The 16,416-nt window shown below is 41.0% G+C and overlaps 1 protein-coding gene across 8 annotated transcripts in view; it reads left to right on the top strand.

The window, feature by feature from the left end:
- Positions 1-16,300, top strand: part of BRD8 (bromodomain containing 8) — a 37,781-nt gene extending 21,481 nt beyond the window's left edge. For 4 of the 8 annotated variants that reach the window (XM_070076180.2, XM_070076176.2, XM_070076175.2 and 1 more), the window contains 8 exons: positions 2,257-2,535; positions 4,651-4,920; positions 5,925-6,079; positions 10,683-10,766; positions 11,259-11,348; positions 12,992-13,060; positions 15,366-15,543; positions 16,111-16,300. In XM_070076180.2, the coding sequence (XP_069932281.1) occupies positions 2,257-2,535; positions 4,651-4,920; positions 5,925-6,079; positions 10,683-10,766; positions 11,259-11,348; positions 12,992-13,060; positions 15,366-15,543; positions 16,111-16,161 (1,176 nt within the window). In that variant the 3' untranslated portion in view covers positions 16,162-16,300. Of the gene's footprint in view, positions 1-2,256; positions 2,536-4,650; positions 4,921-5,924; positions 6,080-8,201; positions 8,387-10,682; positions 10,767-11,258; positions 11,349-12,991; positions 13,061-15,365; positions 15,544-16,110 lie in introns of those variants that run through there. The other 4 variants (XM_070076177.2, XM_070076174.2, XM_070076179.2 and 1 more) reach the window with 4 other exon arrangements.
- The last annotated feature ends 116 nt before the right edge of the window (positions 16,301-16,416 follow it).

Genomic DNA, 16,416 nt, shown 5'->3' with positions numbered 1-16,416 from the left:
ACATTATTTGTGAAAATATTATTAGAGGATAAAGTGACTTTATAATGTGAATTGCCTACTTAATTGAGAGACGGTGAGTAAACAGGATTGAATTTATAATTACTGTTTTGAGATATTGTTCAACAATAACTTAGTTATTCAGCTTTTGAATGAGAAAACAAGTTTTTTAGAGTTGAATTCATAGCACTTTTAAAAGAAGATTCAAGCATGCTACATGGGTAGCATTAACCTTTCTTTCAGGAAAATTTGTCCTACTTCAGACTATCTGTAGATCATACCTTTTTTTTTATTTTTATTTTTTAGGGGCTTATCTGTGTCTTAAGAGCCCCTGATTTATTTTTTATTTTTTATTTTTTTATTTTTTTTTTTGACAGGCAGAGTGAACAGTGAGAGAGAGAGACAGAGAGAAAGGTCTTCCTTTGCCATTGGTTCACCCTCCAATGGCCGCCGCGGCTGGCGCACTGCGCTGATCCGATGGCAGAAGCCAGGTGCTTCTGGTCTCCCATGGGGTGCAGGGCCCAAGCACTTGGGCCATCCTCCACTGCACTCCCTGTGGGTAGGGCTCTTGTGAATAGAATTCTTTATATTGCTGTTGGAAGGCTAATCTCAGTTTAAGAATTAACAAATTTAGGCACTGAGTTCTATTCCAATTTTTGTTAACTAAACAACAAAAACTTTAGCTCATTAGTGATAATGAACTAATTATGAGCCTTTTTATTGTATAGAGATATTAATGGGGTGTTATCTAGACTCTGCATTGTTGAGAAAGTTTTAAGAAGATCATGATAATATTTTTTGGCCTTCAAAAGGAATTACAGCAGTTGTCAGGAAGTAGGAAATAATAGTCCTATTGTGGTGATGGAAAGAAATCAACCCAACAGTTAGAAAATGAAGTACCTATAATATTCGGTTGCCAAAGCTATCCACAAACAGGCATGTGATAAAAACACTGAAGCAATAAAAATTGCAGGTTTGTGGGGAAAGTCCATTAAAGGACATAGGTATTGCTTTAGAAAAGGGATGGATGTGCTTTGCAAGATGAGTTAATAGTGTTGCACATCCATGGTAGGAGCAATGAGATAAGAGAACAGTGATCATACTAAGGAATAGTGAGATATAACACCAGTCAAGAGGATAAAGTAGGACTAATTATGGAGGACTTTTAGTGGTAGACTAAGAACATGTTTGAGATGAAAGCTGTTCTTAAGCCTTGACACTTGGCAGAGAGCAGGTTGAAGTAAAGATTGTTTAACTCTTAAGGAGCCTGACATTTCCCCAGAAACAAAGGATGATGACAGAAAATTGTGAAAAAATTGCTGACTTTAAGAATAATTTTGAGTTGCGTAGACTAAGAAAATAGTGTTGGTGATAGGGATAAAGAAATTGAGAGCAAATTAGGAAGAATATTGATTTTAGTTATAAAAATGCTGAGTTGAAGCAGATAGTAGTAGGATTTCAAAAGAGAATTTGCTTTCAGATGCGTGGAGAAATGAGATCAGAATGTATAAAAGGTTGAGAGATTTGATAGAGTACAAAGTTGAAACAGTATGCATATATGTGTACATTGTGTGTATACACAATGACAAGAAACAGGAAATCATCTTCATAGAGGTCAAAGTTGAAACTTAAAAAATGCTTTATTTTTTAGAGGAAGTGTTAAGGAAGCTGGACTATGCAAGGAAATAGAAGACCAAAGTTTATTGAAAGTCAAAAGGGATTGGAGAAAGTTGTAAGAGAATCAGAATAGGGTAGTTAAGAAAGCAAGGGAAGGTATTTTTGAAACTTGAGGATCTCGTTTTGAGAAGTGATAGTGGATTTGACGATAAGGATGCCAAAGGTAATATCAAAGTGTATTTTCAGTATGTAATGGTAAACAGCTTAAAAAAACAAGGAAAGTATCCCGTGTTCCTTTTAAGTTTATTGCCTTGCAACTGAGTTTATGGGTGATTGGGGGATAGAGGAAGTCTGTTAAGCTAGCTATGCTCTAGCTCTTTCCCTTTTGGAGTATAAGGAAATAATAGTTATTGGGTAATACATTGTACTGCACTGTACAGTATAACATCTTTATTTTATTAAAATGGGACTTCTTTATTCCTAAAGATCATGTCATCTCCCAGCATTTTTCTTCTGCTATGTTTTATACTTCTTGATGAGACATTTCTGATATTTATCTTTCTACTGAACTTAGGAGATTGAGGTCCCTGGGAATATGAATTGGAATGATTTTAATGCTCTTTTTTTTCTGTGTATTTACAGATGGGGCATGAGTGGGTTTGGTTGGATTCTGTACAAGACTATCCCAGTGACTCTGAGTTGAGCAACTACTACAGGTCCCTCTTCAGCTCATGGGACTCCAGTCTGGATCTTGATGTGGGCAGCTGGAGGGAAACTGAGGATCCAGGGGCTGAGGAACTAGAAGAAAGCAGCCCAAGGAGAGAACCTAGTGAGCTGCTTGCAGGGGATGAAGGCAGTGAGGAATCTCAGAGAGAGGCAGAGCAAGTGAACCGCCAGAACCTCCTCCACTTTCTTTCTGAGGTAATGGTGAGCTGCTACTTCCAAAGCTGGGAGAACCTCCACTTTCTAAGAGAATGTTTACCCTCACATGTTTCTAATGCTCTTAATATTGTTTACTAAAATAGGAGACTCACATTGACAGAAATGATTTAATATTGTATCCCTGGCACTTGGTGCTGATACAGAGTATGCACCAAGTGCATTCTTTAAAAATATATTTATTTATTTATTTGAAACGCAAAATGACAGGAAGGGAGAGAGAGATCTTCCATCCACTGGTCCACTCATGTTCTCAACAGCCAGGTCTGAGCCAGGCAGAAGCCTGGAACCAGGAACTCCATTCAGGTCCGACATGGGTGACAAGAGTCCAAATACTTAGGCCACCTGCTGCTGCTTTCCTCCATATGCATTAGCAGGAAAATGGATTGGAAGTAGGGCAGCTAGAACTTGAATCAGCACTCCAGTGTGGGATGCTGACATTGCAAGTGGCAGCTGAAACTGCTGTGCTATAGGGTAAGCTCCCAAATTTTTGACATTGTTTCAAGATTCCAGTCATTAGGGGCCTGATTCCCACCCAGAACTGGAATTTCTGAGTGTAAGATTGCCTTGAGAGTGTCTGAAAGATTAATCTTGTATAAACTCTCCTTGAGTTTTTTTTTTTTTTTTTTTTCTTTAAAGATTATTTTCAAAGGCACAGTGATGGAGAGACAGGCAGATCTTCCATCCACTGGTTCACTCCACAAATGGCCGCAATGGCCAGGGCTTGTCCAGGCCAAAACCAGTAGCCAGTAGTTTGGAACTTCATCCAGATCTATCAGATGGGTGCAGGGATCTATGCATTTAGTCCACTTTCCACTGCTTTTTCAGGCACATTAATAGGGAGCTGGATTGAAGTGGAGCAGTCGGGACTCCAACTGGCTCTCATACTAGGTGCTAGCCTCACAAGTGGCAGTTTAACTCACTGTGCCATCTTGCTGTCCCCCCTGCTTGAAGTTTAAAAAGCTATGACTTCTAGATGCTATTTTTAAAAAGATTTATATATGTATTTGAAAGGGAGAGTTACAGAGAGGCAGAGGCAGAGAAGCTTTCCATCCACTGGTTCATTCCCCAAAAGGCCACAGTGGCACGAGCTGGGCCAATCCAAAGCCACGAGCCAGGAGCCAGGAGCTTCTTCACTTCTGGCTCTCCCAGGCGGGTACAGGGGCCCAAGGACTTGAGCCAGCCTTTCTACCAAGCATAGCAGAGAGCTAGATCAGGTGGAGCAGCTAGGACTTGAATTGGTGCCCATATGAGGTGACAGCACTGCAGGCTATGCCACATTACCCGCTATGCCACAACTCGAGTCCCATAAGATTGTTTGTTTGTTTGTTTTAAGATATTTATTTATTTGAAAGGCAGAGTTACAAAGAGAGAGAAGGATAGCTAGATCTTCCATCCTCTGGTTCACTACCAAAATGGCCTCAATGACCAGAGCTGGACCAGGCTAAAGCCAAGAGCCAGAAACTTCATCCAGGTCTCCCATGTAAGTGTGGAGGCCCAAGCACTTGGGTCATCCTCTGCTGCTTTCCCAGGCCATAAATGGGGGTGAGGAGAAATCAGAAAAGGAGCAGCTCGAACACGAACCAGTGCCCTTATGGGATGCCAGCACTGCAGATGGAGACTTAGCCTACATGCCACAGTGCTGGCCCCAAGGTAGTGTTTTTAAAATGTCATTACCCTCAGGAACAAAAGTAAACAGAATTGGATAGTTGCAACTGAACACAGTGAAAAGAACCTAGGTAAAGATCTTTAAGTATTCAGTTCATATGTTGCTCCTTCTCTCTGAAGTGTCTGTGACACAAAGTTGTCAATATTTTTCCTAGAAAGCCACTGTGGTTGATACTTCAGATGAAAAACTAGAGCATAAGCTCCTGGAAGAGGCAAGAACCGTTGTCTATTTTGATCACTGTTATAACTTAAGCAACTAGTCTAGTACCTGTGTATATGAGATGTCATGAACTTTAAATGATTGGATTAAGTAAGCCCACTTGTCATCTCAGACTTAGTCACAGTAACAGTGTGAGCATGTGGCATTATTATGAAGATGATGATTTCCCTTGATGTTTCTATGCATCTAATAAGAAACTTGGATTACAGGTAGCTTATTTAATGGAGCCATTGTGCATTAGCAGCAGAGAATCAAGTGAAGGCTGCTGCCTTCCATCCTGTACCAGGCAACAAGAGGAAAGGAAAATTGAAGCTACGAAAGGAGAAAGGGAGTCCTGTAGAATGACTGAAGAGCTCTCAGCCAGTGTAGACCCCTTAGAAGCTGAAAAAATGTCACTGAGAGACAATGGAAAGCCAGAGGAAGCTCCAGTTCCTTTGGATATTTGTGCAGTTCAGGGACTAACCACAGAGAGTGAAGAGGTAAGTGAATGATTAAATCAATTGTCTAGTTGGTATTCTGCACAAGTTAGCATGTAGGCTAACTCCAGAGACTTAACACCTGAGTCCAAATCATGGTGTTAGCACCAGTTTTAGTTGTGTGACCTAAGGAATGTTACTGAACATTTTAGAAGCTCAGTATTTTCTGCTATAAATGAAATAATAGTGCTCTACTTCTACTTGGTAGTTTGCTGTGTGGTTTGAATAAGACAGTTCATGTAAAGCAATTAGAAGAGTGCCTCATTTATAATAAACAATCAATAAAATCTAGAATACCGTTATGGGGGCCGGTGCTGTGGTGTAGCAGGTAGGGCCACCTCCGGCAGTGTCAGCATCCCATATGGGCACTGATTCTGGTCCCGGCTGCTCCACTTCCGATCCAGCTCTCTGCTATGGCCTGGGAAAGCAGTGGAAGATGGCCCAAGTTCTTGGGCCCCTGCACTGGCTTGGGAAGACCCAGGGGAAGCTACTGGTTCCTGGCTTCGGATCAGCATAGCTCCAGCCATTGCAGCCAGTTGGGGAGTGAACCAGTGGATGGAAGACAACTCGCTCGCTTGCTTGCTCTCCCCGCCCCCCTTCTCTCTGCCTCTTCTTCTCTCTGTGTGTAACTCTGACATTCAAATAAATAAATAAATCTTTAAAAAAATACCATTATGTTTATGCATATTATCTGGCCGGGTGGTGTAGTTAACCCCAGGGCCACAGTGATGGTGGTTTTTAAAGCATGTAGCATCCAACTAGAATTGACTAAGTAGTGATTTTTCATTGTAGGGGAGTGGGAAAGAGGGGCAGAGTCAAATTTGTCTAGCAAGATTGTTACTAATAATTCATTGACTTGGGTCTATTAAAATCAACTTTATCTAGTTTCTATTACAGTTTCATATAATTGGCCTCTTCTTATGTTAACATTGGCCTTCATTTACTCTGTGCAAGTAAATTATCGTCGATCTGTTTCTAAAATTGCCTGCGTTTGCTTGGATTCCTAGGAGCAGGCTCAACAAGAATCCAAAGAGGAGGACCAGGGTGAAGGGTATGTGTCAGAGACAGAAGAGTCCCCTTCAGGTGAGTGTGATGATGGCTTCAGCATTCAAGAGACTCCCCTGGTGGATATCCTTTTCAGCCGAGCAACCTCCTCAAAGCTGTAAGTATAGATTTTTATACAAGTTTGTGAAGATTTATATTTTACTTCTATTTATGCCTATTTGAATTTACCATGAAATTTGAAAGTTTTTTTAAGATTTTTTTTTTATTTGAAAGGCGAAATTACAGAGACAGGGAGAGACAGACACAGAGAAGGGCTACCATCTGTTGATTTATTCCCCAAATGACTCCAGGTCTCCCACACGAGTGGCAGGGAACAAAACACATCAACCATCTTCCATTGCTTTTCCAGGCTCATTAGCAGAAAGCTGGATCAGCTGGGACTCAAACCAGTGCTCATATGGGATGCTGGTGTCACAGGTGGCAGCTTAACCTACTACACCACAATGCCAGGCCCATAGAATTAAATACAATTTTAACATTACATAACTAGAATCCTGTATGCTTTGCTGTTAAAGTTGTTTCTTTAAAAAAAAATTAAAGATTTACTTGAAAGACAGAGTGACAGAGAAAGAGAGAGGGAGATCTTCCATCTGTTGGTTCACTTCCCAAAAGTCTACAATGGCCAGAGCTGAGCCAGGTTGAAGCCAGGAGCCTGGTACTCCATCTGGGTCTCCCACATTGGTGGCAGGGGCCAAAGTACTTGGGCCATCCTCCACTGGTTTCCCAGGCACATTAGAAGAGAGCTGGATTGGAAGTGGAGCAACTGGTACTAGAAACAGCATTCTGATATGGAATACCAGTGTTGTACATATGAGCTTAACCTGCTGTGCCACAACACAAGCCCCAAACAAGTATTTGATCAACATTAAGATTCTTTTTCATATGGGCCAGGTGTTTAGATTTCCATACTCAGCTCTGGCTCTTGACTCCAGCTTCCTTCTAAAGTAGAGACTAGGAGGCAACAATGATGGCTCAAATAGTAGGATTCTTACCACCCATGTGGGAGACCTAGATTGAGTCCCTGGCTCCAGCTCTGAGGGCCCATGTGGACATTTGGGGAGTGAACCAGCAGATGGGAGCTTGCTCTCTGTCTCTCGCTGTCTCTCTGCCTCTGAAATTAATTTTTAAAAAAGAAATATGTCCCATAAATAATCCTAATTACTAGCTTCATTTATTCAGGAAACATTACTGAGTCATTAACTCTTAAAGTCTAATATCATACAAACTATACCTTTTTTTTAAAAAAAAAGATTTATTTATTTATTTGAAAGAATTACATTGAGAGAGAAGGAGAGGCAGAGAGAGAGGTTTTCCACCTGCTGGTTAACTCCCCAAATGGCCACACCAGCCAGACCTTTGCCTATCCAAAGCCAGGAGCCGGGTGCTTCTTCCGGGTCTCCCGTGTGGGTGCAGTGGCCCAAGCACTTGGGCCATCTTCTTCTTTTTTTTTTAAACATTTATTTAGTAAATATAAATTTCCAAAGTACAGTTTATGGATTACAATGCCCCCCCCCATAATTTCCCTCCCACTCGCACCCCTCCCATCTCCCACTCCCTCTCCCATTCCATTCACATCAAGATTCATTTTCAATTATCTTTATATACAGAAGATCGATTTAGTATATATTAAGTAAAGATTTCATCAGTTTGCACCCACACAGAAACACAGTGTAAAATACTGTTTCAGTACTAGTTATAGCATTACTTCACATTGGACAACACATTAAGGACAGATCCCACATGGGAAGTAAGTACACAGTGACTCCTGTTGTTGACTTAACAATTTGACACTCTTGTTTATGGCATCAGTAATCTCCCTAGGCTCTAGTCATGAGTTTTGGGCCATCTTCTACTGCTTTCCCAGGCCATAGCATAGAGCTGGATTGGAAGTGGAGTAGCGGTGATTCAAACTGGTGCCCATATGGGATGTTGGCTCTGGAGGTGGCGGTTTTATCTGCTATGCCATAGTGCCGGCCCCATTATACCTCTTTTAATATTTATTTATTTGAGAAGTAGAGTTACAGACGTTGAGAGGGAGAGACAGAGAGAGAGAGAGAGAGAGAGAGAGAGAGAGAGAGAGAGGTCTTCCATCCCACTGGTTCACTCTCCAAATGGCTGGAGCTGAGCCAATCCAAAACCAGGACCCAGGAGTGTTCTCCAGGTCTCCCACGCGGGTGTAGGGGCCCAAGCACTTGGGCCATCTTCTACTGCTTTCCCAGGCCATAACAGAGAGCTGGATCAGAAGAGGAGCTGCTGGGACTCGAACCAACACCTGCATGGGATGCCGGCACTGAAGGCGGAGGATTAACCTACTGTGCCACAGCTCCGGCCCCCAAACTATACCTCTTTTAAAAGTACTAAAATAACTCCTCTGAACTTAAAATAAAAATTATTTTGAAGTTTATGATTTCTTTGGTTTCTTTTTCACATATCTTGGAAAATTGTTATATAATTGTCTCATTTTTATAGATAATTATGGGGGCTAAAGAGCCCATTTTAGAATATTGATTTTTTTTTAGTGAATTGAATGAATTTTTAAAGCTGAATATGAAAGTTATTTTTATTATGGCAATAAATAAGTAGTTATTTTTCTGGTCTTTATCTAATGAGAGAATATAGTCTGAACTATTTTTTTCTTTACTACATCCCAAATCCATCCACATTAGTGTGGGAAGGCAAAACCGATAATTGTGCTAGTGTAATTTTGTGTATACAGCTGAAACATACATATATTTTTAAAACATTTCAAATTTGTGTACCTAACTATAGCTTGAAACCTAGCTTGTTGAAGAATGACATCTTTTGCTTTTTTATAACTCCTTATGCAAGTAAGAGCAAGAGAATACTTCCATGACATTGTGTGACTTTGCCAAGAATAGAAAATTTTGACATCTGAGACATTTTATCTCCTAACAGTTTAGTCTGTTAGATGGCACACTTCTTATCAGCTTATCTTGGAATTTATGTTAAACATGAGATCTTTATTAGAAAATAATAGATACCAATTATTAAGTCTACTTGACCAGATACCTTAAGGGGAGATAGAGAGCTGGGTTCTTAAGGTTTTTTTTTTTTTTTTTTTTTTGCACTTTGAAAATTTATTTATTTACTTGTTTGTTTATTTGAAAGGTAGAGTGATAAGGGAGAGAGAGTGAGAGGGAGGGAAAGAGAGATCTTCTATCTACTGGTTCACCCCTTAAATCCCTGTAACAGCCAAGTCTGAGCCAGATTGAAGCCAGGAGCTGAAAACACCAGGTTTCCCACATGGGTGGCAGTAACCGAAGTAATTGGGCCATCCTCTGCTGCTTTCTCAAGTGCATTACCAGGAAGCTAGATCAGAAGCAGAGAAGCCAAGACTTGAATCAGCACTCTGATAAGGGGTGTGAGTCTCCAGAGGCAGCTTAACCCACTGTGCTACAACACTTGCCCCTAAAACTACTTTAAAACATAGACATTCTCTAGGCACCTCTTCTCTGGCTTTTCTCTTAAACTATTTTAACTCCGAGGAGTAGAGAATTAGAGCCTTTGGAGCACCACCTTTCTGCTCTCCCAGTTTTACTTGTAGTTGCTTGACATTTATTCCCCAGCAGATGGATATAAAAATGTGCAAGATATTGTTTCATAAAATGTAACAAAGTTGGTTGATTTTAAGGTTACAGAAACTAGCATAATATCTTTCATACACTGGAAACATTAAGTATCTGTTAACGCTGATGTATGAATGAAGTTATATCACCAGTACCAAGAAATTATTGTTCATTACAGTTGAGTGACCAGAAACAAAGAAAAAAGTGTTTTGGGGGCTTTAAATGTTGTTCTGGTAGGATCCTATAACAGCATTGAAGGGTATGTTGACTATAGACCATAGTGAAACCTGTATGATTTTTGTGGTATGTGATTTAGATATAGGTGAAGTGTGATATAATGAAGATGAATAATTACGTGGAAGTGCTCCGATTGAAGAAAAATAATGAAGGTTATGGTTCTCAAATTGGTGGACAGGGGCTGATGTTGTATCATAGTGGTTTAAGCTGCTGCTTGCAATGGTGGGATCCCATATTAGAGTGCCAGTTCAACTCCTGTGTATTCTTCTGATCCAGCTTCTTGCTTATGTGCCTGGGAAAACAGCAGAAGATGACCTGAGTACTTGTACATTTGTCACCCACATGGGAGACCTGGATGAAGTTCCAGGCTCCTGGCTTAAGTTTGGTCCAGCCCAGGCCATTGTGGTTATTTGAGGAGTGAACCAGCACATGGAAAAATGGCTTGCTCACGCTCGCGCTCAGCGCATGCACTCTCTCTCTCTCTCTCAAATAAATAAATAAATAAATAGATATTTTTAAAGATGGGTAAGCACCATCTGGTTCCATTATACAAAATGAGGATGTGAAGAGAACCTATTTAAGGGTATAAAGTAAGCAGTGTAACATGATGTTTAACTATCCAGTAATTAGACAGTTTTCCAACTGGAAATATAATATTCATTATAAAATTCATTAATTCATTATAAATATGAATTCATTTAAAATTCATTAGACATTTTCATTAAAAATAAAACATTTGACAGTTGCATCTCTAAAGAAAAGCTAAGTAAATAAGACAATTCCTTCAAAGAAGGAAAGACGGAAGGGAGGGAGGGAGGAAGAATAGGAGAGGGGAAACAAGGAGAGGGATCATGAGAAAAAATGAAATTTTCTTAGGTATCTTAAAGGTTACTATGTGGAAGAGAGCGAAAAAGAAAAAAAGTTGTACGGCATTCAGATGAAACATAAGAGAATTCTTTGGTATGTAAACAAAATATTTCCTTCCCTGGAAACATGGGCAAGATACTTATCATTGTAGCATGTTTCTGCATAAAAACAGGATCAGATTAATTTATTAGATATTTATTGAGCACCTGCTATGTATTAGGAACTGTAAAAGGCACTTGGTAAACTTCAGTGAACAGACTACTTTCATTGACCAGTTCTTTAAAATCACAAGTGCTAAAAAGCAAATCAGAGTGAGTGGAAAAGGCACCACAGGCAATTGTAGATTTGTAGTACACTTTGTAAGAAGGCAACTACTTCATTGGGTAATAGTGATAAGTAAGGGAATAAACAGAAATATAGAGTTTGGAGTCCATTAAGAAGCATTAAGTATATTTTTATTCCTGTGGTGTTATATTCCTTCAGATGTTAATTGGAAGCAGATGTCTTGAGAAAACCTCTTTATCCACCTGGGGAGACAGAATACCATTTGTGAAGTTACTGTCTCTGTCATGTTTTATGCCATAGGACTGATCTAAGCCAGGGTGACCCTCTTCAGGATCATTTGCTGTTTAAGAAGACTGTTATGCCAGTTTGGAAGATGATTGCTAGTCACAGGTAGGTCCCCAAAATGATAATAAGATTATGTCTAGAACTAAAGCAGTATCATGTATTAAGGAGACCATTCACCCATCACACAATCCGTAGTTGGGAGTCAGATCTTATATCTAAACCTGGCCTATTCACAAGTACACATATCTGCTTTCACTAGTCTGTACAAAAAATAGTTGCTGGGGCTGATATTTTGGCACAGTGGGTTAAGCTTGCAATGCCAGCATCCCGTATCAGAGTGCCAGTTTGAGACCTGGCTACTCTGCTCATTACCCAGCCTCCTGCTAATGCACTTGAGAAAGCAGCAAAAGATGGTCCAAGTACTTGGGCAATTGCTACCCATATGGGAGGACCTGGATGGAGTTCTTGGTTCCTGGTTTCCGCCTGGCCTACACAAAGCTTTTGTGGCCATCTGAGAGTGAACCAGCAGATAGAAAATCTTTCTCTCTTTCTCAATCTGACTTTCAAATAAATAAATAAATCTTAAAAAACATACTTGCTGTGACATTTAAATTGCATTTACAAATTCGTTCCAATGAGATGATAACATTTGTATTTAGACTAGGTGTACCTCCTTTTCAATATGGTGGATTATCTTTTTTTCCACAGAGAACACAGGGACTTTGAATAAATTTATTTTTTAAAAGGTTATTTATTTGTAAATCAGAGTTACACAGAGAGGGAGAGGCAGAGAGAGAGAGAGAGAGAGAGAGAGAGAAAGTCTTCCATCCGTTGATTCACTCCCCAATTGGCTGCAACAGCCAGAGTTCCACTTATCCGAAGCCAGGAGCCAGGAGCTTCTTCTGGGTCTTCCCCGTGGGTGCAGGGGCCCAACAACTTGGGCCATCTTCTACTTTTCCAGGCCATAACAGAGAGCTGCATTGAAAGTGGAGCAGCCAGAGCCGGCGCCGTGGCTCAATAGGCTAATCCTCCACCTTGCGGCGCCGGCACACCGGGTTCTAGTCCCGGTCGGGGCGCCGGATTCTGTCCCGGTTGCCCCTCTTCCAGGCCAGCTCTCTGCTATGGCCAGGGAGTGCAGTGGAGGATGGCCCAGGTGCTTGGGCCCTGCACCCCATGGGAGACCAGGAAAAAGCACCTGGATCCTGGCTCCTGCCATCGGATCAGCGCGGTGCGCCGGCTGCAGCGGCGGCCATTGGAGGGTGAACCAACGGCAATGGAAGACCTTTCTCTCTCTGTCTCTCTCTCTCACTGTCCACTCTGCCTGTCAAAAATAAAAAAAAAAATAAATAAATAAATAAATAAATAAAAAAAAACAAAGGTGTTAAAAAAAAAAAAAAAAAAAAAGAAAGTGGAGCAGCCAGATCTTGAACCGGTGCCCATATGGGATGCTGGCACTTCAGGCCAGGGCGTTAACCCACTGCGCCACAGCACCAACCCCTTGAATAAATTTTTGAACCATTAATCAGTATAGTAGTAAATATTTCATAGTTTTTTGTTCAACTCTTCCTATTTGGCAAGAGAAAACTAATAGATTTCTTCCTAATGGCACTCACAGTTGGCATTCCCCTAAGACAGGTCTAACAAGAACTAAGTTCTACTCCATAGTTTATAAGTGTTTTTGTTCACTCTTTTCATTTAGAATGATTTTCCAGCATTACTTCATCCTCTTTGGGTTTGTCCATTAACAGATTCAGCAGTCCATTTCTGAAGCCCGTGTCAGAAAGGCAGGCCCCAGGATACAAGGATGTGGTAAAAAGGTCAGTGGAAAAGGGGTTAAAAAAAAGGTTGGTAGCTTTTAGATCTGACTTCGATTTTTATTTCCCATCCATTAGATTATTTATTTTTACATGTAAACTCATGATACATTTTACAACCAAAGAAGTTTGTAAGTTATGGTGAGCTCAGTATATTCTTTAGGGAAAGAATACAGGGAACAAAAGGATCATGTAGGCTATTTGTTATTTATTTGAAGTATTGACTTTTAAGTACTACAGTCCGTTCATTATATATTAGTCTTTGTTAGTTTTGACCCTGTTCTTTGGAATGAAACTTTAAAAGAAATCCTATACTTATTCAGGTAGTTGGTTATAGGTGTGCTGAAGCAAAGATGTTAACCCAAACCTTGGTTACAAACCTTGGTTAATTGTAATATTTTGGATTTTTGTAGTATACTTCATCTAAAATTGTGTCATAAATGCTGTTAGTATGGTAATCAGGAAAGAATCTTTAGAGATTGTCTTAGTCCATTTGTACTGCTAAAATAAAATGCCACAGACTGGGTAATTTATAAACCACAGAAATTTATTCTCATGGTTCTGGATGCTGAGCAGTTCAGGATCAAGTTGCCTGCAGGACTGGTCTCTAAAGGGCTGTTCTCTGCTTCCAAGATGGTGCCCTATTGCTACATCCTCTTGAGGGGGCAGATGCTGTGTTCTTACATGGTAGGAAGAATAGACAAGCAAGAGGGCTTCCATCAATCTCAGCCTCCTTTATAAGGGTACTAATCCTATTCATGAGGGTGGCATCCTAATGACTTAATCACCTCTCCAAGACCAATAACTCAGAACTGTTGCATTGGGGAATATGTTTCAACGTGAATTTCAGAGAGAACATCATCACTGAAACTATAGCAGAGACAAACTCCTTTGTAATATAAATGGGGAAATTAATGTCCAAAGATAGTTGTGACTTACCTATGAACAACCAACAGTTAATAGCAGAGTTAAGCTATAGATTCTTTTTTTTTTTTTTTTTTTTAGATTTATTTATTTGAGAGGTAGAGTTTACAGACAGTTAAAGGGAGAGACAGAGAGAAAGGTCTTCCCTCCGTTGGTTCACTCCCCAAATGGCCGCAATGGCCAGAGCTGCGCCAATCCGAAGCCAGGAGCCAGGAGTTTCTTCCTGGCCTCCCATGTGGGTGCAGGGGCCCAAACACTTGGGCCGTCTTCCACTGCTATCCCAGGCCACAGCATAGAGCTGGACTGGAAGAGGAGCAACTGGGACTAGAACCCGGGGGCCCATATGGGATGCCGATGCCGCAGGCAGAGGATTAACCTAATGCGCCACAGTCCTGCCCCAAGCTATAGATTCTTCCAGTTCAGCCCTTTCTACACTGCTGTGCTTTCTCGTATATATCTATTCTTTGTAAATATTTATTTGTGTGACTATTCATTTGATCTCCGTTCTTTTCATCTTAGTGAAAGGGGAAAAAAATTCACTTTTGATTTATGCAACAAGAGAAGTAGATTAAATACCTATTATATGACTACATTGCCAACAGCCAAAAACTATTGTGTGGCAAACTGATTGATAATCGGGTCCCCTTACAGCTCTGATGCCTGGCCAACCACCCACAGTAAGAATAGTGGCTTGGACCATGGGGTTCTGTAGTCAGGTTGATTTGAATTTGAATCCAGGGTGTGTGTCATTAGGCAAGTACTTAACCTCTCTATAGGTTAAGTGGAAATAATAATGATACCTACCTTATGGATTCAGAGGACTAAGTTACTACAGAAAGTGCCTACAGTAGAAGTTAGCCTACTATGAACAGTCAAATGTTAATCGCAGTTGCTTTTATCTGATGGGAGTTGTTACTTTGCTATTTATTTTTATTTATTTATTTTTTTTATGTGACAGGTAGAATTACAGACAGTGAGAGAGAGAGAGACAGAGAGAAAGGTCTTCTTTTTGCTGTTGGTTCACCCTCCAATGGCCGCTGTAGCCAGCGCACCGCGCCGATCCAAAGCTGGGAGCCAGGTACTTACCTGGTCTCCCATGCGGGTGCAGGGCCCAAGGACTTGGGCCATCCTCCACTGCACTCCCTGGCCACAGCAGAGAGCTGGCCTGGAAGAGGGGCAACCGGGACAGAACCCGGCACCCCGACCGGGACTAGAATCCGGTGTGCCGGCGCCGCAAGGCGGAAGATTAGCCTAGTGAGCCGCGGCACCAGCCTACCTTGCTATTTATTTTTATTAGGAACCAGTTCTCCAAAAGAGCATGGTAGGTCACCACATCTTCCATACTAATGTTTGATCTCCTCTCTTTCTCTTGGCCAATTTACAGACCCATGGACTTAACTAGCCTGAAGAGAAATCTGTCTAAGGGACGAATTCGCACCTTGGCTCAGTTCCAGCGGGACCTGATGCTGATGTTCCAGAATGCTGTGATGTACAATGATTCTGATCATCATGTGTACCATATGGCTGTGGAGATGCAGCGAGAAGTCTTGGAGCAGATTCAGGTACTGTTTGTAGAGTGCTGCAAGTAAAAGGGGTGTAGCCACTACGATCTGATTTTGGAAAGTCTGTGACAGTAAAGGTGATGTTGAAGTGGTGCTGTGTTTCCAAAGTTTATATTTAGAAGTGATTCAACACCTGGTGTTGTGTCTACTGCTTTGGACCCCGAACCTCAGTAGGTTCTATTTTTAGTAGAGAGTGAGGTGAAGTGATGTAGTCTAGCAACACAGGCAACAGTGAAGACCTCTCAAGAAAGCTGGGGATAGGCGAGTGATGGGAACTCCGGCTTCTAGAGCCTCAAGTGGGAAGACTGAACAGCAAACCAAAGGCTGGAGCCACTGTCCATTTGTTGGTTACTACAACTGTTGCTATTAATCACATCACAGGTTTCTATCTTTGGGGGAAAAGACTTAGTAGCTTTAAAGAAACATTTGGGGGTTTCTTTTCTGGGCAGCATTATACTTTAAAGAAAAAAAGTGTAATTGCATCTATTTGCCAAATAAGGGGGAAAATTATGTTGAATCATCTAGCTTTTAAGTTCATAGCTTACTATTTGTGCCTTGACCCTGCAGGTGCTGAGTATTTGGTTAGACAAAAGGAGAGACTTAAGTAGTCTGGAGTGAGAACCAACCAATCCAGTGGGTGATGAAAACGTATTTGGTTGACCTGGAGCTGCTACTCTGACGTTTTTTTCTCAAGTTTGGACCTCTTCCTGAAACTCTGGCCCAGAGAAATCCCAACACTTTGTTTACCACTTCTCTGTTGTCTTTTCTAGTAAAAGGAGGCACCAGTGCCTGTGGATATAATATTAAAACAAAGGGAGGAGGGTTGAGATTTGGATTTATGTCATAAATGTTACCCCACATCTTTGTTCCATA

This window comes from Oryctolagus cuniculus, chromosome 6 (genome assembly GCF_051225735.1).
Source record: "Oryctolagus cuniculus isolate XC-2025 breed Fujian yellow rabbit chromosome 6, ASM5122573v1, whole genome shotgun sequence".
Taxonomy (NCBI): domain Eukaryota; kingdom Metazoa; phylum Chordata; class Mammalia; order Lagomorpha; family Leporidae; genus Oryctolagus; species Oryctolagus cuniculus.
This window is presented reverse-complemented; position numbering and strand designations above follow the sequence as displayed.